Source organism: Microcaecilia unicolor, unplaced genomic scaffold (genome assembly GCF_901765095.1).
Source record: "Microcaecilia unicolor unplaced genomic scaffold, aMicUni1.1, whole genome shotgun sequence".
Taxonomy (NCBI): Eukaryota; Metazoa; Chordata; class Amphibia; order Gymnophiona; family Siphonopidae; genus Microcaecilia; species Microcaecilia unicolor.
This window is the reverse complement of record NW_021963168.1, coordinates 105,969-132,796: the sequence shown is the minus strand read 5'-3', so window position 1 is coordinate 132,796 and position 26,828 is coordinate 105,969. Positions and strand designations below refer to the sequence as shown.

General features: G+C 44.9%; 1 protein-coding gene across 2 annotated transcripts in view; it reads right to left on the bottom strand.

Annotated features, from left to right (window-relative positions):
- FAAP100 (FA core complex associated protein 100) overlaps positions 1-26,256 on the bottom strand; it is a 35,046-nt gene extending 8,790 nt beyond the window's left edge. Inside the window, exons 1-9 of one of the 2 annotated variants that reach the window (XM_030188898.1) lie at positions 26,172-26,256; positions 19,842-20,034; positions 18,195-18,313; positions 13,521-14,446; positions 12,068-12,224; positions 7,295-8,085; positions 4,942-5,078; positions 3,220-3,336; positions 381-455 (exon numbers count right to left, since the gene is read on the bottom strand). In XM_030188898.1, coding sequence (XP_030044758.1) covers positions 381-455; positions 3,220-3,336; positions 4,942-5,078; positions 7,295-8,085; positions 12,068-12,224; positions 13,521-14,446; positions 18,195-18,313; positions 19,842-20,006 — 2,487 coding nt within the window. In that variant the 5' untranslated portion in view covers positions 20,007-20,034; positions 26,172-26,256. The remainder of the gene's footprint in view (positions 1-380; positions 456-3,219; positions 3,337-4,941; positions 5,079-7,294; positions 8,086-12,067; positions 12,225-13,520; positions 14,447-18,194; positions 18,314-19,841; positions 20,035-26,171) is intronic. The other variant, XM_030188899.1, reaches the window with a different exon arrangement.
- Positions 26,257-26,828: the final 572 nt, after the last annotated feature.

The window sequence follows — 26,828 nt, the reverse complement described above, 5'->3', positions numbered from 1 at the left end:
CCCCCCCCCCCCCCCATTTTTTTTAGCTTTCTGCTAGAGGGAAGCCAAAACAGAATTCATCTACACTGTCCCTCCGAACAGCCTAGCGGACCAGTCAACAACTGCAAAAGATGCCTCACCTACCATTTGCTGGAGACCGAGAAATACTGACTAGTGTGGGACTGCATTGAAAACTTAAAAATTATGTCACTAGTTAATGGTTCTCAGTCTCCATCTACTGGCAGAAGGAAGCAAACCCAGGCGTCTGGACTGATATAGAGGGACACTAAGGAACAGAATGTTTCTCTTAGATTCTTGGTTCTTTAAGAAGGTACTATAATCTGGGGAGCAGAGTAAGAAATGCCAAGCTCTCGTTTATAATCACTCGATTTCCACTGTACCTCACGGTCTGTAATCAATTGTTGAAGATGCTTCAATCGCAGATCAGGAGAATGGGAGATGGGTGACACTAACCTCTGTTAATACAAAGGAAACTTTTGTGAACAAACCTAATTGAGATGTAAAACTGCAAAACTGTGTAGTTGATGGGCAAAAATAAAGTAAGATCTATGGAAGATGAGGACTGATAACTCCTGCAGAGTCAGGTCACATACTAACACATATAACCCTGCTGGTGCCTGGGCTTTTTCTATATGTGCATAAGTTTGATGTAGTGCAACACTTCATAACTGCCATTTTTTGAATGCAAGAGCAGAGCTGTCATACTTCATGCTACTTTCTAAATTAGCCCTCAGCACAGTGACTAACAGAACCACTGGGGTTCCCCTTATCTCGGTATCTGGATAACCACAACACTATTATGCAGTTTTGTATGTTAATAGCTCTGTTAAGAGAGCAACATTAAACTCTGGTCATTTAATGCAGACTCTGAGCTTTGCTTTTTGACACATTTTTAGGTGTATCAAACATATAAACGGCAAGTGACCGTACTCACTTGCAAATGCCCAGTACAGACTTCCCTCTCTGTCCCGCCCTCGCATCAAGACGTCAGAGGGCGGAACAGAGAGGGAAACGGAGTCGAATTGTCGGAGGCCGCCGCTGCCGCCTAGAAAGGAACATCGCGCGAAACAACCTCCAACCTCCCCCCCCCCATCCCCGCTCCCGCCCCCCTCCACATCGGGCCCCCTGCACTGACCTGACAGCGCCTCTCACCTCCGTGTGGAAGCGCTGCAGGCAGCAGCAGAGCTTTCACACGGAGGTGAGAGGCGCTGTCAGGACAGTGCAGGGGGCCCGGCACGGAGGGGGGAGGGAGCGGCGGCGATGAGGGTAGCTGGACATGGGGGGGAGGGCAGGGGGGAAAAGGCCATGGTTGCTGGACGGGGTGAGAGCAGGGCACAGAGGAGGGTTGCTGGACATGGGGGGAGGGGGAGGGGGAGGCCAAGGGAAAGAGGAGGGTCGCAATACTCGCCCTTTTTTATGGGCTTAACGGCTAGTCTAAGAATAAAGGAAATAGGATTCTGTCTTTGCCATATCTCTCTATTCACCCCATGCATCTGTTAGTACACTACAAGTTTTTCCTCTTGTTTTCTTTGGCTTCCATGGCTGGCATTATGATTCTTGCGGTTGTCCAGGCATCATGCTGTGGGTATGCTGTGAGGTCTGAAGTTTGTGATAGTGCATTCTGAAACCTGATTGCCTGGAGTTTGAGGTGAGTGGTTTCCTCAGGAAGGCAGGAAATTCTGTTGGTCACAACATTTGAATTTCTGGTGGAAAAGTCAGTCGGTCAAATTTGAATTTTAAAGGGAAAATTCATCATTGGTCCCAATTTTAAATTCTGGCAGGAAATGAGACCGGAAATTCATCGGAACAGTTCTGACTCTGGAAGGGTAAAGAATTTATGTAGGTCGTATTCGAAAACAGGGAGAGGGGAAAATGTTTGTCCTTGGCACCAGTCCTTTCACAACTGCTCATTCAAAACATATTTAGTAGAAAAGGCCTGGTGCTGAGGACGAACGTCTTCCCCTCTCCCAAAGTTTTAGACTATGACGTACAGAAATTCCTCCCCCTCCAGAGTCAGAACTGTTCAAATTAATTTCCAGCCTCATTTCCTGCCAACGTTTAAAATTCTGACCAAAGAACTTTCCCTCCAAAATTCAAATTTGACTGACTTTCCCACCTCAACCTCCTCCCTTCCTGAGGAAATCACCCACCACTAACCCCAGCCAATCAGATCTGAGAACCCACTATATGTCTAAAGACAAATTGCAGGTCTCACAGCATAACCTGAAGAAAGCCACAGCGCAATGGCCACTTACTCAGACGCAGCAAGGCCGGACAACCCCAACAATCGGTTTTCCCTCTTCTTCATTCTCCTCCCCCTGTGCATCATGGAGGGCTATGTAGACTGGCAGTCATGGTATCAGTGACAGTTGAGGGCTTGGGAAGGGAGAGTAAGAACTACAAATTTGGTCATACTTATCAGTGGAGGAGAGGGGATACGGGTGGGGGTGGGAAACACACCTATATTATGCATTTCACGTGCATCTTCCTAACTTGTTAAGCAATAACCTAACATGAACATATTTTCAAAAGATTCTACCCAGGTAACCAAGAAATTAGCCAGGTAAAATGAGCACCTAAAAGTTTTCTTTCCTCGTCTGTGCCATATATTCCTGCCCATATTACCAGATGGCCCCACATTTTCAGAGGGGAATTCCGTGGGGAGTTTTCTTTTGAAAATGTGCTTGCAGGCTCCCCTGGCAGATTTAAAAAATTACCTTCCAACCTGCAGCCGGTGCTCATTACTAAACTCAGAAGTATCTAAGTATTTTTGCCATTAATTCCAAAACAGAACCTTAGTCTGCAGAACTGGTGGCTCTTCTAAGGAAGTAATATTCTGTTTTTCATCCAGATTACTTTTGATATAATTTATTACCCTCTTATTTATTTATTATTTGCTGCACTTGTATCCCACATTTTCCCACCTATTTGCAGGCTCAATGTGGCTCACAAAATGTTATAGCAACATGTACACATTATAGGATAAGAATTTCAAAATATAGATACAGATGGGTACGCAGAATATCATAGCAATCATAATAACGGAATAATAATTTTACAATTATTACAAATAAGAGTGCATAAGTAAATCATATTGGATTGGAGGTGGATTGAAAGATCAACATAACATAACATAATGATATCAGGACAAGATATAATATTCAGTCGTGAGGATGTAATTACTTCTCTAGCATCACACATAAGCTCTATTTATAATACCTGGAGTCGTCTGATTACTGCTTGATGAGCACCGGACATGCCAGCCAGGGAGGGGCTCCCGATTTGGATTTCCACAGCTGGGACTGGCCCTGTGGGGCACACATCATCTACGGACACCTGAGCACAGAAGCAAATATGAGCGCAGGGCCCCCACACAACCTCCTACAGCTAGCTCTAGACTGTAATCTGCTCCCAGCTTCGCTACATCGGCTCAATTTTGAGGCTAAAATCAGCTGTCAGAGCTGCTGGCTGTTCTGTTTCCATACTTGATACTCCATAATCTCCAGGAGAGGGAGACAGCGAACATCCTTATGCAAAGAGTGCCTGTGTAAAACCACTTTGTTAGGGAACCCTACCTGGGATATGGGCAGCCACTGAGAGAGGCCCCTTAGGAAGAAAAGGAAACAGAGTGTAGAGCTTGCTGAGGCAGTTTAATTATCCCTAGCCTCAGAGCTGAGAATACGTTAAAACACAGCATTTACCCAAGCAAATGCCTGGAACAATGTCCAAAGCAAAAATACCAATGAAAAAAGCCCCCAATAAATCTGGGATGGCAATTCAGCACAGGAGTGAAAGCTAGAAGATGGAGTAAAGCATAAACTAGAAGCAGGAGCAATGACCCTGCACTGAGCCAGCCCTGAGGCAGGGAAGACTCCCCCTCCCCCAATACTCTATGGGATGGATCCAGTAGGGCCAATAAAGACAAGACCAAGCCATAGAAGGTACAGGAAAACCCTTAAAGAACAAGGACAGACTAAGACAGAAGACACCAGGGAACACACCCAGCCCAGAGAGACATACAAGGAAGGGAAAGAGAGCGCATATTGGAGGACAGGAAGTACCAAACTTCTGCCATGCCTTATACCACTAACCCACCATTTGTTTTTACTGTACATCTACTATAATAAAACTCACCCTCAACATTCTGAGGACACTGACGTCAGTGAAGCCAAGCTCTGACTTCCTTCAAAAAGGTTCGAAGGTTCGTGGTGGTGAAGCCACCAAAATCGCTCCGGGCCCTGCCCTCGAGGGCAGAGCAATGGCAGAACAACGAAGGGGTTGGCAGGGAGGGAGGCAGGGGGGGTGGGAAATCGCTCCGGACCGCGCCCTTGAGGGCGGAGCAATGGCAGAACAACGAAGGGGTTGGCAGGGAGGGAGGCGGGGGGGGGGGGTGGGAAATCGCTCCAGGCCCCGCCCTCGAGGGTGGAGCAATGGCAGAACAACGAAGGGGTTGGCAGGGAGGGAGGGGGAAATCGCTCTGGGCCCCGCCCTCGAGGGCGGAGCAATGGCAGAACAACGAAGGGGTTGGCAGGGAGGGAGGCAGGGGGGGTGGGGTGGGAAATCGCTCCAGACCCCGCCCTCGAGGGCGGAGCAATGGTAGAACAACGAAGTGGTTGGCAGGGAGGGAGGCAGGGGGGGTGGGAAATCGCTCTGGGCCCCGCCCTCGCATCAAACGTCATGACGTTGGGGGCGGAGCAATGCCAGAACAACGAAGGGGTTGGCCAGGGAAGGAGGGAGCGGGGTGTTGGCCACGAAAACCTTGCTAGCGCCCATTTCATTTGCTCTGAAACGGGCTTCTTTTACTAGTGTTTAAATAAACTCTTACAAATTCTTTAGGAAACTTGATTTAAAGCTCTGATTCTGATGAAAAAGAATTCCCCAGCCTCCCTAGAGTGCTTCGGTTTCTCTTGTAGGTGTCCTGATGAGCCCACCAGCCCTTGCCTCTGTAACACGCAGATGGACATCCTTGCCGTCTGGGTCTGTGCCCTGCACCTCACAGAGATTCTGTGCCTTTACTGTGTCCGCCTCGGTGTTGTCAGCCAGCAACCACTGAAGAACAGCACAGCACACGTTGCTTCCTGCCAGTCAGAACAAAAACAAAAACACCCATCACATTTTGGGACTCCAAAACACCCTCTGACTCTTTATCAGTCCAGATCTCTAGGGACCACGGGAGGGGGATACAGCTGAGCACATCCACTTAGAGGAGAACAGCTCTGGAAAGTCAAGCTCTCAGGAGAGGAATGGGAGCATGTTCAGATTTTTGGCCTAATTCCTACATGAAGTATAGCCTGAAACCCAAGTATAAGCTACAAGTTCTAGATCACTAAGAGCACATTTCAAAGCCATCTCCAAGGACAAAACAGTGTTTTACTGGCAGAAATGGGCTTTCACAAAATCAGCTGCTCAATATGCAGATAAACTATGTGCATACAGCTTGCACATGTGCACTTTTGTTTCCAGTGAGGATTTTTACTCAGGGGTATACGTTTGAAAATCCAAGCATATGTACACAATTTATCTTGGAAAAAAAATGTGCATTCCAAAGCACAAGTGTAAATATAAGCACAGAGTTTTTCCAGGGTAATTTTCCCAAAGTGGAATCACGTGTATACTACTGCTTTGAAAATCCAGCAAAGTCTGCAAAGGGAAAGATAAAAAATTACCCCATATGGTTTATTTGGGTGAAAAGGGGAGAGACGTCTCCAAGCACTGTTTTCACAGGGCTTTGCTTAGAATACTGCAGTAGCAGAGGTGCTGACAGTGAAAGAATAGAAAGCCATTAAATAGGTAAGTTGAGATTCTAGTCAGTGATCAAGTCTCTGCATAGGTGGAAGGCAGTGGCCACCCTGTAAGACAGTGGCATGGCTGCTTGATTAAAAAGGCACTTCAACTGCTGGATTCAAAGGACAGCCAAGTTGAAATGCAGCTCCTGTCACAGGTGTCTAGCATTAAATAACAAGGGCTTATATGTCCACACACAACGAGCCTAACTTTTTAATAACTTGTTATTTCCTCCAACTTGGGGTTTGGCCCTATGTCCGTTTCCGTATACAGTTCAATCTCCTCTTATTAACCTATAAGTGCATTCACTCTGCTGCCCCTCACTACCTCTCCACCCTCATCTCTCCCTACACTCCTTCCCAGGAACTCCGTTCACTAGGCAAATCTCTCCTAATTGTACCCTTCTCCTCCACTGCTAACTCCAGACTCCGTTCCTTTTATCTTGCTGCACCTTATGCCTGGAATAGACTCCCTGAGCCATTACGTCACGCTCCTTCCCTGGCCGCCTTCAAATCCGGGCTTAAGGCCTACCTGTTTGATGCTGCTTTTAGTTCCTAACTTGTCACCTGCTCGTAACCTTTATCTTGTCTTCCTCTCTTCAATAGTCCCTTCCCTATGTGTCCTATCTGTCTGTCCTACCCTTATCCCTTATTTGTCCTGTCTGTCTGTCCTGATTTAGATTGTAAGCTCTTTTGAGCAGGGACTGTCTTTTCTTCATGTTAAATTGTGAAGCGCTGCGTACGACTGGTAGCGCTATAGAAATGATTTGTAGTAGTAGTAGTAATGTCCCAGCACCCCGCTGAACCTATCAAAGAGCTGTGTGATCTCACTGCAGTCTACCCTAGAGCATAAAAGAAGGCCAAGCAGGGTGGTGGATGCATGGAACAACCTTCCAATGGCTATGGTGGTGGCAGAAATAGCATGGGATTTGTACAGGTACTTTGGGTTTCTGGTACTTGTGAACTGGATTGGCCACTGTTGGAAGTAGGATACTGAGCTAGATGGACCTTCAGTCTGACTCAGTATAGCTATTCTTAGTATCTGAATTCAAGGCTTGCCTGTCTGTGCTTGTCTCAGGCTATCTCCTACTTGTGAGAAGGCAAGAGTAGAACCAGAGATAAAAAAATAGGGTCTGTAGTACTACAGAAAGGGAAAACAGTAGCCAAGATAGTTTTCGTGGTCTTAACGTGCCATCATAATCTATTTCCATGTAGCTGTGTGCTCAAACGGAAGCCTACCAGACAGCAGTGGACACCTGCTATAATTCACCAAGAGACTCTGGGAGAGGGAGACTAAAGAATAGTCCAAAAGAAGGCCCCAAACTACAGAGGAAACCAACTTTTCTTAAAAGTTATTCTCCCTTTCTGTATCTATTTTATTACTACAAATCCAAGGAGCTGGTGGGACCTTGGCTGCCATCTGAGTGATTGTAATAGAAACACTGGCACTGAAACAATCAGCAACAAAACTAAAGCCTTGTGTAGACAGAATGAAGAGAATAGAGGGTGACCTGCACACAGCTCCTGCAAGCCCCTTTCCAGCAGCTCCGTGGACACTCTGACAGACGCTACAAGTGGCCGCATGTACAAGGCCCCCACCCCTTGGAAATCCTTCTCATTGCTTGCTTCAGCCTCCTTATTCTGAGTCAGCAGTGCTTGTAAAAATATCTGCACTGGATCCGGTGGCAAGTGGCTCCTGTGGGCTGAAGGCAATGGGACCTTGGGGTCTTGATCCCTGCGAAAGCGGAGGCAATGCAGTGTGTCTATATCACATTCTTTCAGAGGCAAAGAGATGCCCCCCTTCTCCAGCAAAGCTACAGATGAACTTTGGGGAGTCTGAGAATTTGCAGACCAGGGACAAGCAACATCCTTTCCCAGGATTTCCTTCAAGCTATAAAACAGTGAACAAGAGATTGTCACTGGCAGTACCAATCTACCACTCCTCTCATGGGTCAGTGGAAAAGACACTTCCATTTTATCCTGTGGAAGGAGGTTTATGATTGGAAAGGAGTACTCAACGGCAGAAGTCACAGAGTCCGCAATATAGGGACAAGAAGAGCTTGATACATGAACACACAGGGTCCACCCTTGCTGCAGGCTGTACCCGGTCTTATTCTCCAAAACACAGGAAATGAACAGAGGATCCTGCGTGAGTAGGCGGTTCCATTGGGCTGTAATTACACAGGAGCTTGGTTGCCTGAGATCTTGGTGGGACAGAAGGGCGCAGCTCACGTTGATGACCTGGTTAAGCTGTGATAGCGATCTGTTCTTTTGCGTGACAGCATTTTTCAGCAAAGAAACCCTACCACAGGGGGGAAAAAAAGTAAAGGTTTTAGGAAATGACAACCTGGTAATTAGTGCAGAGCTACACAACTTTCCCAAATCATCTCTCCCTCACTACACTCTCCCTTCATGCCACATCAGGCAGGATTTGGTAAGACAGCCAATACAGCAGTGCTCCTCTGCAGCTAGAATCTAGAACACAATTACATCCCTACTGGGAGCAAAACAGCTTTTGCAGAGCAGTTTCTTTAGAATGCACTCCCAGCGGAGACCCTTGAACCCTGATTGTGGCCTTATTATCAGCCCGTCCTCTATGAACTACGCCCCATATTCTCCACTCATCCTTGTCCTGTATCTTCCCTTTCACCTCCATACCACCCCCTGTCCTTTCTGAGTGCTTTGCATCTCTTTGTCTCTTCTCTAAAAGAAAAATGATGTTTTAGCGATCACAGATTCTGAAGTACCTGGGAAATCCTTCCTTAATGCATCCATCCCATCACTGGTAATTTGTGGCCCAATCATCTCTTTGTGAATTTAACAGCCCTGTGGAACAGGTCCATTGCCCCAGTCTTGTGACAGCTTTGGAATCTAGGGAGCAAGCATTTTTCTTTTCCTTTCTCTCTCTGCTACTCATTTATGCTTTATTTTACAGGTCCTCTCCCTCACCTCATACTCTGTGCTACTGATGCAGTGAATGTAAGAACTCTCAGCGTGAAACCTCTCTCCACTTCCAAAGGAAACAGAGCAACAAAGACAACTTTCTGTTAGTCACCACCAGGGACCCTTTTGTTTCTCAGTGAGATTCAGTCTGTCTTTGTTTTAAAAGAGGAGTGAAAACCTGGCATTTTAATGGAGCTAAGAATCCCTGTAGAGTAGCTACTGGTTATTTTGACAGAAAGCTTACAAGTCTTCCAGTAGGCGAATAAACATCACACTCTGATTAACCCAAAAATGACTGGAGGTGGATCTAAACGGATCCCATTTCTGATTTTCTTAATACAGGGAGCAAACCTCATTATAGGAAAGGAGTCTGGCTGGTTACAGGCAAGCCTGGATTAAAAATGTGTGGGCTCCCTGGCCACACCGTTATGCTGCATACAGGTAAGTACGGATGCTGCTATTATGGAGGAAAATTCCTAGGGCCAATTATTTGTCTAAATCACCTCTACTAATTTGAAAACAGACAGCTTGAGTGAAGGCCTCTACAAAGTTCTGAAACAGTCCTCTGCCCCACCCTGTGAGCCAATCCTAATATAGAGTCCCGTTTATCCATATGCATGATACACATTGCTCCTTTCTTATGAGATAGCCAGGAGTGGCCTAGTGGTTAGGGTGGTGGACTTTGGTCCTGAGGAACTGAGTTCGATTCCCGGCACAGGCAGCTCCTTGTGACTCTGGGCAAGTCACTTAACCCTCCATTGCCCCATGTAAGCCGCATTGAGCCTGCCATGAGTGGGAAAGCGCAGGGTACAAATGTAACAAAAATAAAACAGATACTATTGGAGATTCTACATGGAATGTTGCTACTATTGGAGATTCTACATGGAATGTTGCTACTATTGGACATTCTACATGGAATGTTGCTACTATTGAGATTCTGTTGCTACTATTGGAGATTCTACATGGAATGTTGCTACTATTGGAGATTCTACATGGAATGTTGCTAGTGGAATAGTGGAATAGCAACATTCCATGTAGAATCTCCAATAGTAGCAACAGTGGAGGAGTGGCCAAGTGGTTAGGGTGGTGGACTTTGGTCCTGGGGAACTGAGTTGGATTCCCACTTCAGGCACAGGCAGCTCCTTGTGACTCTGGGCAAGTCACTTAACCCTCCATTGCCCCATGTAAGCCGCATTGAGCCTGCCATGAGTGGGAAAGTGCAGGGTACAAATGTAACAAAAATAAAATAGATACTATTGGAGATTCTACATGGAATGTTGCTACTATTGGAGATTCTACATGGAATGTTGCTATTCCACTAGCAACATTCCATGTAGAATCTCCAATAGTAGCAACATTCCATGTAGAAGCCTGCGCGGCCACATTGGTGATCTGCAAGGGCCGACTTCTACATGGATTGTTGCTAGTGGAATAGCAACATTCCATGTAGAATCTCAAATAGTAGCAACAGTGGAGGAGTGGCCTAGTGGTTAGGGTGGCGGACTTTGGTCCTGGGGAACTGAGCTCAATTCCCACTTCAGGCACAGGCAGCTCCTTGTGATTCTGGGCAAGTCACTTAACCCTCCATTGCCCCATGTAAGCCGCATTGAGCCTGCCATGAGTGGAAAAGCGCAGGGTACAAATGTAACAAAAATAAAATAGATACTATTGGAGATTCTACATGGAATGTTGCTACTATTGGAGATTCTACATGGAATGTTGCTATTCCACTAGCAACATTCCATGTAGAAGGCTGCGCAGGCTTCTGTTTCTGTGAGTCTGACATCCTGCACGTACGTGCAGGACGTCAGACTCACAGAAGCAGAAGCCTGGGCGGCCACATTGGTGATCTGCAAGGGCCGACTTCTACATGGATTGTTGCTACTATTGGAGATTCTAGATGGAATGCTGCTACTATTGGAGATTCTAAATGGAATGTTGCTACTATTGGAGATTCTAAATGGAATGCTGCTACTATTGGAGATTCTACATGGAATATTGCTATTCCACTAGCAACATTCCATGTAGAAGGCTGCGCAGGCTTCTGTTTCTGTGAGTCTGACGTCCTGCACGTATGTGCAGGACGTCAGACTCACAGAAGCAGAAGCCTGCGCGGCCACATTGGTGATCTGCAAGGGCCGACTTCTACATGGATTGTTGCTAGTGGAATAGCAACATTCCATGTAGAATCTCAAATAGTAGCAACAGTGGAGGAGTGGCCTAGTGGTTAGGATGGTGGACTTTGGTCCTGGGGAACTGAGCTCACTTCCCACTTCAGGCACAGGCAGCTCCTTGTGATTCTGGGCAAGTCACTTAACCCTCCATTGCCCCATGTAAGCCGCTTTGAGCCTGCCATGAGTGGGAAAGCGCGGGGTACACATGTAACAAAAATAAAATAGATACTATTGGAGATTCTACATGGAATGTTGCTACTATTGGAGATTCTACATGGAATGTTGCTATTCCACTAGCAACATTCCATGTAGAAGGCTGCGCAGGCTTCTGTTTCTGTGAGTCTGACGTCCTGCACGTACGTGCAGGACGTCAGACTCACAGAAGCAGAAGCCTGCGCGGCCACATTGGTGATCTGCAAGGGCCGACTTCTACATGGAATGTTGCTAGTGGAATAGCAACATTCCATGTAGAATCTCAAATAGTAGCAACAGTGGAGGAGTGGCCTAGTGGTTAGGGTGGTGGACTTTGGTCCTGAGGAACTGAGTTTGATTCCCACTTCAGGCACAGGCAGCTCCTTGTGACTCTGGGCAAGTCACTTAACCCTCCATTGCCTGCCGCATAGAGCCTGCCATGAGTGGGAAAGCGCATGGTACAAATGTAACAAAAAATAAATAAATAAATAAATACAGGTCAAGAAAAAAAAAAGTCCCTCACTAGAAAACCTTTTCTTCTTAGTAATGCATGCACAGTATAAGAATACCTTGGCCTATAAACATGGCTGCTCAGTTACTCAGGCTTCATCGCAATTCACAGTCTAGTGTACTATGGTACCTGTGTATAGTGCATTTCTTTACAAAATGCAACACTGCATGCACCACAGGTGGCTGCAGAGGCTCTTAAAGAGACGTGCCTGAACCACCACTTTTTGGGGATATTTAGGGACTCCAGGCAGATGCCTTTTCTTCCTATTGGTAAAGTAAGACCTCAGAGCCCACTACAGGCGACCACACTGTAAGCAATACGTCTCAGCAGCATTGCCCAACAGGTAATCATTCAGTGAACTTTCACAGTCAGGGTTTACATGAATATGGCTATCCCATAAGCAGACAGCTGCTGCAAGAGCTAATTTTATCTTGTTGGTTGCCCTGCATCACCTGGGCGCTTACCTTTCAGAAACACTGCCAATCCCAGCCAGGAGGTCTTTAATCTTCTGCCCTGCTTGGGCCGATGTCATTCTAGGATGCTGAGGTTCACTAGTATCTTTGCTTAGGTTGCAAACCATTAATCTGCCTTTAAAAGACAGTGCTACGAGCTCAGTTTCCCCTAAAATGCAGAAGTGAGAAGGAGGTAAAAAAAAAAAACATTACAAGTAACAAGCCATCATTATGCTGAAGAGAGGGCATTTTATTAAAACAAAACAAAGAAACTCAAACGCATGCAAGTAAATAAAATCCAACAGTTTTCACCTTTACTTGATACCACTACAGATCTAAGAAAATCAGGTCACTGTTGTTCTGTTCGTCAGTATCAGAAACTTCTGATAGCTCCATTTTAACATATAAGTACAAGTGAAGCACAAACAAATGAACAACAGTCATCCAAGAATATATTTAAACATAGTAAACATATAAACATAGTAGATGACGGCAGAAAAAGACCTGCACGGTCCATCCAGTCTGCCCAAGAAGATAAATTCATATGTGCTACTTTTTTTATTTGTACTGTCCTCTTCAGTGCACAGACCCTATAAGTCTGGCCAGCCCTATCCCCGCCTCCCAACCACCAACCCTGCCTCCTACCACCAGCTCTGGCACAGACCGTATAAGTCTGCCCAGCACTATCCTCGCCTCCAAACTACCAGTCCCGCCTCCCAGCACCGGCTCTGGCACAGACTGTATAAGTCTGCCCAGCACTATCCCCACCTCCAAACCAACAGCCCCGGCACAGACCGTATAAGTCTGCCCAGCACTAGCCCCGCCTCCCAACCACCAGCCCTAGCATAGACCGTATAAGTCTGCCCAGCACTATCCCCACCTCCAAACCAACAGCCCCGGCACAGACCGTATAAGTCTGCCCAGCACTAGCCCCACCTCCCAACCACCAGCTCTGCCACCCATTCTAGGCTAAGCTCCTGAGGATCCCTTCCTTCTGCACAGGATTCCTTTATGTTTATCCCACGCATGTTTGAATTCCGTTACCGTTTTCCTCTCCACCACCTCCTGCGGTAGGGCATTCCAAGCATCCACCACCCTCTCCGTGAAAAAATACTTCCTGACATTCTTCTTGAGTCTGCCCCCCTTCAATCTCATTTCATGCCCTCTCGTTCTACCGCCTTCCCATCTCTGGAAAAGGTTTGTTTTTTAAAAAAACTTTTTTTAAAAATTGGTTTCCAGAACAATGGAAGAGGCCCAGAGATAAAACAGTAGCAGTAGGGAAACAAATAGCATTCCTCTGAGGTAACAAATCAGTTCAACACTGATTAACTAGACTCAAGCAAGTTTCTTTACAAGGTGCAGTACATCCTTCTTGCCACTTGGTGGTGGCAAAACCTTAATAACCTAGGAATGCTCATACCAACCCCAACAGGTCCCTTCTAAAATGTTCTGCAGCACTCAATACCTTCTGATGTCTCAGTGGGCGTGGAAAGTGCAACAGCACTGCAGAGATTTAAGCTGACAGGAGGAGACACAAATGGAAGAACTCCAGGCGAGCTGTCTGGTTTTCGCTGATTGACGGCTATACTAAAGGTGAAGAGATCGGAGGGGGTACTGTAGTATACGCTGCTGGCGGTACACAGACCACAAGCTATGGGTCCAGGCAGATGGTGTTCCTTATATGCGGGTCCTTGGGTCTCCTCCTTTACCTCCAATTTGATGGTCAACATTTTGCCTTGATGCCCCACAACCACAATACAGTCACAGACTATATCGTCAATCATCCCATGGTGCCCCCCAGTCTCACTATCCCCTTGATGGAATCGCAGGGCTCCTATGAAAACCACAGATTGCTCCAAGTGATACAAAATCATCCCACGTGGCGTCTGGTCTTTCATATCGGGGCAGCTGAAATGCATTGTGGGAAAGCTCAAGGCCTTCAGTGGCACACAGCACACTTGTCCGTCTGGGAAACCACAAAGCACAACAGGCGAGTTGAGCATTGCAGCATCCAAGCCAAAGAGAGGGCTGAAGAGGGCGGCTTTAACAGTAAACGTCCTGTGGCCGTCAGCGTGCTCACTGGATACATCTGCCCCCTGAGGGAAAATACAGCACAAAGTAGGAAGCAAAGACAAGTTTCCTGTTGTTCCACTGATAAACTCCAGCTGATTGATCTGGCTAAATTTGGGGTTCTCCTGGCTTGAATTAACATTCTGAAGGACCTTGATTCTCCATCTGCTTTGGCCCTTGGACACAGTAACGAGGATTCCATTGACAACTGCAAAGGTGCAAATGCTGCTATCCTGAAGGATCCAGGAGTCAGAATCGATAGGGACCAGGCAGGGAGAGCATCTATCACCCTCTGTTACAGGATCTGTTTGCTTCACCAATCTGTCAGGAAAAGAGCACCAGTCCTCAATGAAAATTTTGGATCAATGACGAATTGACGCAGACAATGTTTAATTCTTTCATAAAATTGAAAATTCTATTGCAGAAAGTACCCAATTATTTTGCCATTACTTAAGAACAATTAAACAATGGATGGAGACTAACTGCCTTAGCTTAAATATGTCTAAATCACAGGTCATGGTGACGTCTGGTTTTCCACAAGCTGACCTCCCTGAATCATTTTCAGTAGACGGGACTGAAATAAAGTTTAATAAAAGGATTAATAATGAGGGTCACGTGGGAGTGGTGGTACATTTGTTTGGGATTGAACCAAAATGAAAGAAGGGCAAATAACACCCAGGTAAAGGGCTGGGGATATTCCTAATAATGATGTACGAGGGTCTATAACATTCGACTCCGCTGGACATCGTTCAAGTTTGACTTTTGTATATTTAATGGTGCAGATGCCAAATTTGTATGGGTGACAATAAAACTGTTGGAAATGTATAATCAGTGGGGACGGGGGAAGAAAAATGTTAAAAGATTAATGACGGAATGTACCTGAAGGGTTATGTTGTAGATAATCAAATTTGTTTGAGTGTTACTGCTGATTTATGGTTCATCTGTATCATTGATGTCATTAATAAAAAATTGTTGAACTATAAAAGGATTAATAAATCCTGCTCTGAAAATGAAACCTCAGATTGCTAAAGTAATCAGTACAGGGTTGGTTTTTTTTTTTAACTAAAGTTGATCAGATGGTTGAAGGACTATCTTTCTCATGAGAATTTGATCACTTGGCACTGTGATGCCCCTATTTTGACTATTGTAATTCCCTGTTCGTGGGGTTACCGAAAAATGCACTGCGTGCTATGCAAGTTGCACAAAATTTATTTATTTGTTGCATTTGTACCCCACATTTTCCCACCTATTTGCAGGCTCAACGTGGCTTACATAGTACCGTCAAAGGCGTTTGCCCAGTCGGTTGATAACAAGTACAAGGTTGAAAAGTGATCGTATGAGGTATATGTGGGAGGGTCGGAAGGGATGAAGATTGCTGCACGCGTGTTACTAGGTCTAAAATGATTTGACCATATTATTCCAGCTCTGATCTCACTGCATTGGTTACCAGTGGAATTCAGGATCCAGTACAAGATTCTATCATTGGTCTTTAAAGTTTCGACGGATAGGATCTCCCCTGTTATTGCTTCCAGTCTACATTTACATCAATGTGTAAGGCTTTAAGATCAGCATCTAGTAACATTTTGGGCGTTCCTTCATTTAAACTGATTTATCTAGATGAATATAGGAACTCCATTTTTTATGTAGCCGGGCCAAATCTTTGGAATACCCTTTCTTTAGAAGTAAGGTCTATGAAGACCATCTGATTTTTTTAAAAAAGCTTTAAAATCCGTTTTATTTCAAAGGGCATTTTTAGCTCCTTTATTTAGGATCTCTGTATTTGAATTATTATCTTTGATTGTTTCTGGATAGTTTTCATGATGAACTTGTTATGTTGTTTGGTATTTATGTTTTATGACTCTATTTTGTTACCTGCTCAGAATCGTAGCTGATGCAGGCTAGAAATTTTATAAATAAAAAAATGAAGGAAGAAATGTCAGTCACTGGTGAAATGGTTAAGAGGCATCTATGCTGCAGTTAATCCAGAGTTGCATTGCTCTGTCTTAGTGGTAAAAAGACATCCCTTCAGCCTGTTTATGTTTATTTTCATATTCGCCTTTCTAGGTAGACAAAACAAGGTGATTTACAATTCAAAAAATGAAAATGAGAAAGGAATGGTAAATCTTCAGAAAGGAAAACACACAAGAAACAAAAAACAGTCAGTCAGAGGAGGCAGAGAAGGAGATTTAGGTGTGCGGTAAGTGTTTCTGCACTGAGTGGCATTAAGCTGCTAAAATGTTCCTAAGTCAACTCTAGCCTGACTGTTGCTAAAAGGAATTGTTTCAACCACCAAGACAAGGGAAGGAAAACTGAACCCCAGGGAATCATCCTTAAGAAACAAATTCTTCAGAAACATAAAACTGGTATGTTCAGGGACAGGTTCACTATGACTTTTTTACTACTACTACTACTACTTAACATTTCTAGAGCGCTACTAGGGTTACGCAGCGCTGTACAAATTAACAATTAAGGACGGTCCCTGCTCGGAAGAGCTTACAATCTAAAGAACGAAATGTCAAGTTGGGGTAAATAAGTTTTCCTGAGAAGAGGTGTAGTGATTAGGTGCCGAAGGCAACATTGAAGAGGTGGGCTTTGAGCATTGATTTGAAGATGGGTAGGGAGGGGGCACGGCGTATGGGCTCAGGGAGTTTGTTCCAAGCATGGGGTGAGGCGAGACAGAAGGGGCGGAGCCTGGAGTTGGTGGAGAAGGGTACTGAAAGGAGGGATTTGTCTTGAGAGCGGAGGTTACGGGTAGGGATGTAAGGGGAGATGAGGGTAGAGAGGTACGGAGGGGCCGCAGATCGAGTGCATTTGTAGGTGAGTAATTGAAGCTTGAACTGTATGCGGTATCTGATTGGGAGCCAGTGAAGTGACTTGAGGAGAGGGGTGATATGAGTATATCGGTTAAGGCGGAAGATAAGACGTGCGGCAGAGTTCTGGATGGACTGAAGGGGGGGTAGATGGCTACATGGGAGGCCGGTCAGGAGTAGGTTGCAGTAGTCAAGGCGAGAGGTAATGAGAGAGTGGATGAGAGTTCGGGTGGTGTGCTCGGAGAGGAAGGGGCGAATTTTGCTGATGTTATAGACGAAGAAGCGACAGGTCTTGGCTATCTGCTGGATGTGCGCAGAAAAGGAGAGGGAGGAGTCGAAGATGACACCGAGGTTGCGGGCAGATGAGACGGGGACGATGAGGGTGTTCTCAACTGAGATAGAGAGTGAAGGGAGAGGGGAAGTGGGTTTGGGTGGGAAGACAATAAGTTCAGTCTTAGACATATTCAGTTTCAGGTGGCGGTTGGACATCCAGGCAGCAATGTCGGATAAGCAGGCCGAGACTTTGGCCTGGGTATCCGCAGTGATTTCTGGTGTGGAGAGATAAAGCTGGGTGTCGTCGGCATAAAGATGATAGTGGAAACCATGAGAAGAAATCAGGGAGCCTAAGGAAGAGATGTAGATTGAAAAAAGAAGGGGCCCAAGGACAGATCCCTGAGGAACTCCAACAGAGAGCGGGATAGGGGAGGAGGACGAACCATGAGAGTGTACTCTGAAGGTACGATGGGAGAGATAAGAGGAGAACCAGGAGAGGACAGAGCCCTGGACAGTGTGTCAAGAAGTAGGTTGTGATTGACAGGGTCAAAAGCGGCGGAGAGGTCGAGGAGGATGAGGATGGAGTAGTGACCTTTGGATTTGGCGAGGAATAGGTCATTGCAGACTTTAGATAGTGCCGTTTCTGTTGAGTGTAGGGGGCGAAAGCCGGATTGAAGCGGATCGAGGATGGCATGAGAGGAGAGAAAATCAATACAGCGGCTGTGAACGGCGCGTTCAAGTATCTTGGAGAGGAAGGGTAGGAGGGAAATGGGGCGGTAGTTGGAGGGACAGGTAGGGTCGAGTGATAGTTTTTTGAGGAGTGGAGTGACCACAGCATGCTTGAAGGTGTCCAATTTCCTCTTTTTACAGTAAGGGAAAGGGGTTGGGACTTGATACACCACCATTCTGTGATTACAATCAAAACGGTTCACATATTATATACAGGGACCTCCTGAATCTTCTGCCACTGCAGCTCTCAGTATTACCTGTCTGGTTGCTTCATCGATACACAGTAGATCCCATTGTGAGAACACAGAACGTACAGCTGTTTTTGAGGCACCACAAGCTCCACATGCCAGACTCTACCAGGAAATTCATAAATAGCCTAAGAGTGGGAAAGGTGGGTTATGTTATCAGTATATCACTGCTGCTATAATGTCACAGTCTCTCTGTAATATAGGCTGACATTATTTAGTTTTGGAAGCTGGTTTTGCCCTTGTATTCATACCCCTCATAGCTCTATGAAAGGATTTCTCCACGGAGGGAAAAGCAAAATCCTAAAGCCACACACATGGGTGACTCCACTAACATGCAGCCAAGTTGGGTTCTCTCTCCCAGACCTCAGGCATGGGTGTTCTTGCATTCCCCAATGGTACATTCCCTCCACCTTTGTTCTACTGAGGTTGTGGTCAGTCAATATCCGAGTTCAACTGGCAGCCATTAAGGGCAATTCTATAACCTCAATGCAGGGCACCGAGTGCCAATTTTATAATGGCATCTTGGCACCAAGATTCCATTACAGAACTCTAGCATAAAGCTGCCATTGGTCTGCCCTCTTACGCCTTGTGGCTGGTGTACCAAATGATGCATATCTTTTATAGTATGCTGTAAGAAACCCGCTCACAGCCAATCCATGCTCCATCTCCTTTGCAGTTATGCGCTACCCTTATAGAATAGCGCCTAGTACATCCAATTTCCTCTTTAATTAAGACAGGTTTTGCTACATTGAAACAAATTTGTACAATAAAGGTATATAAAATAATGAGTGGAGTGGAACAGGTGGATGTGAAGCGTCTGTCCACGCTTTCCAAAAATACTAGGACTAGGGGGAATGCGATGAAACTACAGTGAAGTAAATTTAAAACAAATTGGAGAAAATCTTTCTTCACCCAACGCATAATTAAACTCTGGAATTCTTTGCCGGAGAACGTGGTGAAGGCGGTTAGCTTAGCAGAGTTTAAAAAGGGGTTAGAAGGTTTCCTAAAGGACTAGTCCATAAGCCACTACTAAATGGACTTGGGAAAAATCCACAATTCCAGGAATAACATGTATAGAATGTTTGTACGTTTGGGAAGCTCGCCAGGTGCCCTTGGCCTGGATTGGTCGCTGTCGTGGACAGGATGCTGGGCTTGATGGACCCTTGGTCTTTTCCCAGTGTGGCATTACTTATGTATTTATGTAAAACATCTGTTAGATGAAAAGGCTTTACGTACACATACTTATATCTTGATAGGTTATGGTAATGCTTTATATGCAGGAATGTCAACTAGCAATGTCAGCTCAGTTTTCAGTTCTTTGTCTCCACCTGCTGGTTGATGGACACATCTATCCCACAGGTTCTGGAATAGTGGGAAGCTACGTAATGGAAATTAAATGTTAATAAACATAACTCAATTTAATGGTGCTTCTTATGTGAGTAGGTGCTTCTTACCTGTAGGTACCACTTTATAGAACTGCTCCATTGTCTTTAGAGTACCAGACAAGAAGCTGGGTTTGAAACCTATCTGACAAATATATTTCAATATTTGTGTTCTAATATTCCACAGACTATGAAAAACAGAGCTCCCCCTGTCCTAACAAGAAACCTCAATAACAAGTGTCCATTCACATGAAGGTAAAATCAATTCCGTTACCTTCACTTGTTTCTCCTCTTTGTTGTACATATACAAAAACTTGCTGCCATTGGAGAGGTAGATATCTGACTGGTGGCACAGGACCTGATGTTTCCCAGCTGACAGACCACTCACCGGACACTGAAACTCGGCTAAATACTTCACTTTTTGAAGATGGCTTGCCATTTTCTAGGAGGAACAATGCGCTAGTGACCTGCACAATGGGAAAACAATTATTTTTAAAAACTGATTTGCAAGTTAACCTCACCACAAGGACAAAGAATCCCAAAAGACAAATCATTTGCTCTGGGTCAGTACTCCTAGGGAATTTCTGTCACATCGTGCATATACCTCATTTTTGAAGCCAGAACCTAAGAAAAGTTATACTGAATCAGACGAAGGTACACTGAGCCCAGCAGCCAGTCTGAGTCACTCCGCATATTCCTGTAAGATTAATCTCTCAGAGCTCATTTCAAGAGATAAGTGATGGCTTTCCCAAGTCTACCTGGCTAATATTGACTCCTCCCCCCTCCCCTCCCCCCAAAAAACTGTACAAACCTCTTCAGCACCCCATTATGTTAGTTTTCTTGCTTACAAGCTCCTGCAAACAGATTCCACAGCTTAATTATCCACTGTGTGAAAAAATACTTTCAACAATTTTTTTTCCAGTTTGCTGGTTGTTAGTCTCATAGAACATTCAAACAAAAGAACAGCCATACTGGGTCAGACTAATGGTCCATCTAGCCCAGTATCCTGCTTCCAACAGTGGCCAATCCAGGTCACAAGTACCTGGCAGAAACCCAAATCGTGGCAACACTCCATACTACAAATCCCAGGGCAAGCAATGGCTTCCCCATGTCTGTTTCAATAGCAGACTATGAACTTTTTTCTCCAGGAACTTGCTCAAACCTTTTTTAAACCCAGATACGCTAACTGCTGTTATCACATCCTCCGGCAAAGAGTTCCAGAGCTTAACTATTTGTTGAGTGAAAAAATATTTCCTCTTATTTGTTTTAAAAGTATTTCCATGTAACTTTCTTGAGTGTCCCCTAGTCTTTGTACTTTTTGAACGAGTAAAAAATTGATTTACTTCTACTCGTTTTATACCACTCAGGATTTTGTAGACCTCAGTCATATCTCCCCTCATCTGTCTCTTTTCCAAGCTGAAGAGCCCTAACTTCTTTAGCCTTTCCTCATACGAGAGGAGTTCCATCCCCTTTATCATTTTGGTTGCTCTTCTTTGAACCTTTTGTAATTCCGCTATATCTTTTTTGAGATACGGCAACCAGAACTGAAAGCAAAATTCAAGGTGTGGACTCACCATGGAGTGATACAAAGGCATTAAAGTATTTCTGGTCTTATTTTGCATCCCTTTCCTAATAATTCCTAGCATCCTGTTTGCTCTTTTTGACTGCCACCACACACCGAGCAGAAGATTTCAGTGTATTATCTACGACGACACCTTAATCTTTTTCTTGAGTGCTGACCCCCAAGGTGGACCCTAGCATCAGGTAACTATGATTCAGATTATTCTTTCCAACATGTATCACCTTGCATTTGTCCACATTAAATTTCATGTGCCATTTGGATGCCCAGTCTTCCAATTTTCTAAGGTCTGCACGTGTTTGAACATCCTTAAATAGTTTTGTGTCATCTGCAAATTTAATCACCTCACTCATCGTTCCAATTTCCATATCATTTATGCTATATAGCTCTGGTTCCAGTACTGATCCCTGCAGCACTCCCTTATTTAAGTGCAACCTGTTAACTTTTCTTCATAAGGGAGGAGGTTCTAGCCCTTTTTATCATTTTGTCAGTCTTCTCTGAACCTTTTCTAGTTCCACTGTATCTTTTTGGAGATAGGGTCACCAGAACTGCACCCCATACTCAAGATATGAATGCACCAGGGACTTATATAGAGGCATAATGTTATTCACATTTTGGTCTCCATATGATTAGTGTTCTACTTTGGAAGTGTTTAATTAATGACACTTTTAGTCTGGGGTGGTAACATAGGAAATGATGGCAGATAAAGACCTGTACAGTCCATCCAGTCTGCCCAACAAGATAAACTCATTTTACATGGTATGTGATACTTTATACCCGAGTTTGATTTGTCCTTGCCATTCTCAGGGCCCAGACCGTAGAAGTCTGCCCAACACTCTTCTTGTACTAAAGGTTCTGAAGCTAATGTCGAAGACCCTTCAAATTTACACTCCAGCCCATCCATATCTATTCTTCAGATGTGGTTTCAAAAATTCAGGTCCCTCAACTTGGGATAGAACTTATTCTGGCCGTACAGAAGGTGGTGATCAAGAGTCCCTGCAACAATTTTTGGAATATCTGAATAGCTGTGACCTTAACATAACTTTCACTTCTCATATCGGGATATCTGAAGTTGATTTTTTGGACATTTATATTTAGCTACAACATGGTATTTTTAAAACTTCAGATTTAAAAAAACCAACAATTGCAATACCATTCTTTACTATTTAAGTTTTCACCCTAAGAAGTTATGGGATAGTATACCAGCTGGTCAATTTTTAAGGGTAAGAGACTATGCAGTGACTATACTGATTTCAAGCATCATTCTTATAATATGGTTAATCGTTTTTTTACTGCGGTGTTATCCTAGGTCAGTAATTAAAACTGTATCTATAAGAGCTTCTAATGCTCATAGGCACCGGTTGTTGCATAAACCTCAAGAAAATTCAGGCACATCTGGACGAGTGGCCTAGTGGTTAGAGCACCAGTTTTGCAATCCAGAGGTGGCCAGTTCAAATCCCGCTGCTGCTCCTTACGATCTTGGGCGTCACTTAACCCTCCATTGCCTCAGGTACAAATAAGTACCTCTCTATACTATGTAAACCGTGTATATCGTCCCATTTCCCCTTTATTTGAGCTATCTCTGCTGACTATACTAAAGATGATTATTGGTACAGAGTTGCTATTATGTTACACTTCAATAAAGTTCTAGTTATCCTTAAACCTCCTGGTACTGTGTAGTTCCTGAACTGGAGAGCTTCAGGGAATCAGACAGAGCAGTGTCTACCCAAAGACCCCAGCTGCTGATCCGTTGGGTTCATAAGTATAAAAATTTTGCCTTACTGGGAAAGACCAAAGGTCCATCAAGTCCAGCATCCTGCTTCCAACAGTGGCCAATCCAGGTCACAAATACCTGGCAAGATCCCAATATGGGCTTACCGCTCACTAAAAGGGAAGTACCACCAGGCTACTGAAGCAGCATAGCAGAAGTTCCCATCTCCAGCGCATGTCATATCCGGCAGCGCTACAAAAATATTTTTATTTTTGTAGCGTCGGTGTGTACCTAGCGATAATCGGGCTGTACCATGCACTGCCCGGTTACCGCCAGGTTAGCATGGGAACCCGTATCACCATCTGAATGGGTAGCGGTAAGTGCTCCCCCCTCCCCCCGCGAAATGGCCATGCGGCAAGTGCTTCACTTACCCCGCGGCCATTTCCTGAAGAAAAGGAAGACCTGCCTTTTACCCGCTGCGGTAAGTGGAGGCCTCAGCGGGCATCAAAAACACGCCTTTTGCTGCAGCTTCTTAAAAAGTGCCCTAAACACGTTGAGGTAATTGGATGTGTTTTAACTTTGGGGCTCTGTTTAATTGCGGGCTTTTGCCACTATTTTTAGTGCCTCCTCTCCTGATGACACTTAGGCGAAGTACGGACTCATGTTTGGTGAGAGAGTTAAACACTGCTTGAACATCTGACCGCAGCCAGAGGATTGTTTTTGAACCCTGGTGACTCTATTAATTAGATTTGCTGCTGCTATGTGAAATTTATTTTCAAGCAAGATGTTTAAAGTATTTTCATCTCTGCTTTTAAGACTGATTAGTCCTGGGTCTATTTTTAAGTTGAGTGGAAGAGCTGACATGGATTTGAACTGAAAATGTTTTAACTTTTTCTAGACTGTGGTGTATGACTGAACAACAGGGAAGTGGAGAAGAGTACTTTGTGTTTGGGGCTTTTCGTTGATTTTGCTTTAGCATGCTATATATATGTATAATAGATCTTTCAAATGAATCACCTTGATATGTATGTTGGGATGTATTATGTTTTACTATGCTTGTTAATAATAAAGAATTTAGTTTCTATGATTTATGCTTGTGATTAATGTCTAGTTTTTTATGATTTGTTGTATTTAGACTTTTATATATTGTGTGTTACCCTATTGATTTAGCTCCCTCATTTTCTATGCTGTGCTTCTATGTTAAGTGCACACAGAGCAGTACACAATAAACTATACAGCTGCAGAATAGGTATACATTACAGCTGAAAATACAATTTGGAGCACAGAGATAAATTGGAGTAACTGTGCTTATGGTTGATAAGTAAGGCCAGCACCAGGTAGTTTTCTACAGTCTCTGTTCAGAAAATGGTAAAGACAGATCAAGAAGTGCAAGAGTGGGCTTCAATGGCAACTCCAGTAGTGGGAAGTAAGGCTAGTACTAGGCACAATTCTACAATCTGTGTCCTGAAAATGGCAACATGGGCTGGATTGAGTTTCGATTACAAACCCAGTAGTTAAATAACTGGTAGAAGTTTGCTCTGTGCCAGCTAGCCTTACTTCCCATGTCCTGAAAATGGTAAAAGACAGTGACAAACTACTAATTACCGTGGCTGTGATGCCAGTGTAGTATAAGTTGCACAGAGTGGCCAGTGCACTTGGTCAAATGGATCATGCAGGTCTTTATCTGCCATCATGTATTGTGTTAAAGTCAGTGAAGTTGGAACTAGAACAATAGTTTGCAGGCTCACAGCTCTATGCTGTAAAGTGCCAGTGTCTTCCGCCATCATTACACAAACTGTAGCTGCTGTAGGTGAATCTCTTCATGAAGGCGGTTAATAAATCCCAATAAATACATTATGTGCAGACCTATTACCTGGGGAATAAAAAGGGCCCTCCCTGCCTTTTCAGGCCCGGTTGTCTCCTTAATGGGTGGCAAGAATAGGAGCCAACTTTTCAGAATTATTGGGGGTGCTAAGACCAATGGAAATAACCCCTTCCTATACACCTACAAGGAATTCTCTCAATCAGTGGCGTAGCCACAGGTAGGCCGGGGCCCACCCACTTAGGGCTCAGGCCCATCCAACAGTACCACATGGTAATGAAAATGCTGCTCTCCACATTACTGGCACCTTCGCATGCTCAGTTTTCAGCGCATGCCTGCTGCAGACTACCAAGGTGGAGACTGGAGAGAAGCATTTTCCCATCAGCTAAGCTATTTTTTTGGTGTGGGGGCAGGGGAGAGAACATTTGGTGCCCACCCACTTCTTGCCTAGGCCCACCCAAAATCTGCTGTCTGGCTACGCCCCTGCAATATTCACCCACAGGCCACAAAGCCGGCTCCTATGGTGGCAAGTCTATCATCCGATGGCCTTCATGAAGGTTTGAATAACGCATCTATTTACTTATTCCAGAGCCGTGATGGGCTCCACATCTAGTTCTTCCACAGGTCACTGGCCAGATTTTCCTAAGGCTCTGGCACGGGTGAGGTTAACCGTCCCCCACGTTTCTTCTTTCTGCCTCTCTACTCGCAGGCGGCTGTCACCGATTACAATGTTGGATCACCTTGTTTTCAAAACCCACCTTTTCACTATTTCTTTTGGCTCCTAGCCACTACTCAATTGCCCTCCCCTTGTCCCTTCCTTCCTTCCTTCTCACCCATTACTTCCCTCACCCGTAACTGTCTTGTCTGTCTGTATTATTTAGATTGTAAGCTCTTTTGAGCAGGGACTCTCTCTTTGTATCAGGTGTTCAGCGCTGTGTGTGTCTGGTAGCGCTATACAAATGCTAATAATAATAATAAGATTCCGGAATCCTAAAGACTACTACTACTACTTATAATTTCTATAGCGCTATAGACGTACGCAGCGCTGTACACTTGAACATGAAGAGACAGTCCCTTTTCAACAGAGCTGACAATCTAATCAGGACAGACAAACAGGACAAATAAGGCATAAGGACAAAGGGTAGCAACATTCCGGAATCTGAAAGAGTAGCAACATTCTGAGCGGAATCCTAAAGAGTAGCAACATTCCGGAACCCCTCCCCTTGTCCCTTCCTCCCTTCTCACCCATTACTTCCCTCACCCATAACTGTCCAGTCTGTCTGTATTATTTAGATTGTAAGCTCTCCTGAGCAGGGACTGTCTCTCTTTATGGTGTTCAGCACTGCCTACAAATGATAATAAGTCTCAACCCCTTTCCTAGGGGTCTATAGAGGTGCCTAACACCGTCCCAGATTAAATACACAGCGGTCCCTTCCCCCCACCTCAGCACTAGAAAGCGCGGGAACCCAACCGCCTCTGCCGTCGCACTTACCGCTCCACGCACGGCCAGCGTTGCCGCAAAGTGTCGCGCTGCTGCTGTGAAACGAGGGCGAGGCTGAGCGAGAGGTTTGCCCGTGGGGGCTGCTTTTGCGGGAAACTGGAGAGGAGGCGGTTGCGGACTGGGGGGGGGGGGGGGGTAATTTCTGGTAAGCATATGCGTGCGGCTATTTGGGCGGCAATATAGTCTCATTATTCATAACCATGAGCGTTCCGAGCCTCGGTCTGACGTTCCGGCCGCCCGTCTGTGCGTTCCGAGACTCATTCTGGTGCCCCAATAGCGTAGTTTCGTTGCGTTCCAAGCCTCTTTCTGACGTCACTGCTTACCGCCATTTTGGTTTACCCAAAACAGTGGCAAAGGCTAGTGAAAACAATAGCAAAATGTTATTAAACAGAAGGGCCTGTTTATGCGTGTTCCATTTGTAAAATGTCTAAAGCTGTTCCAGTTGGATAGGCAGTGCCTTAAAAAGTAAAGGATAAGGGATTTTATTTTTTTTATTATTATTTGATAGTGTTTTTTTTTATTTGACAGCTTCTCATCTAGGGTTACCATAGTTGCAGAGACAAAAGAGAGGTCAGAAAAAATAAAAATGGTTGCTACAGTGACTTGCCCAGAATCATACTCAGGTCCATGGCAGCATGACTCTGGGCA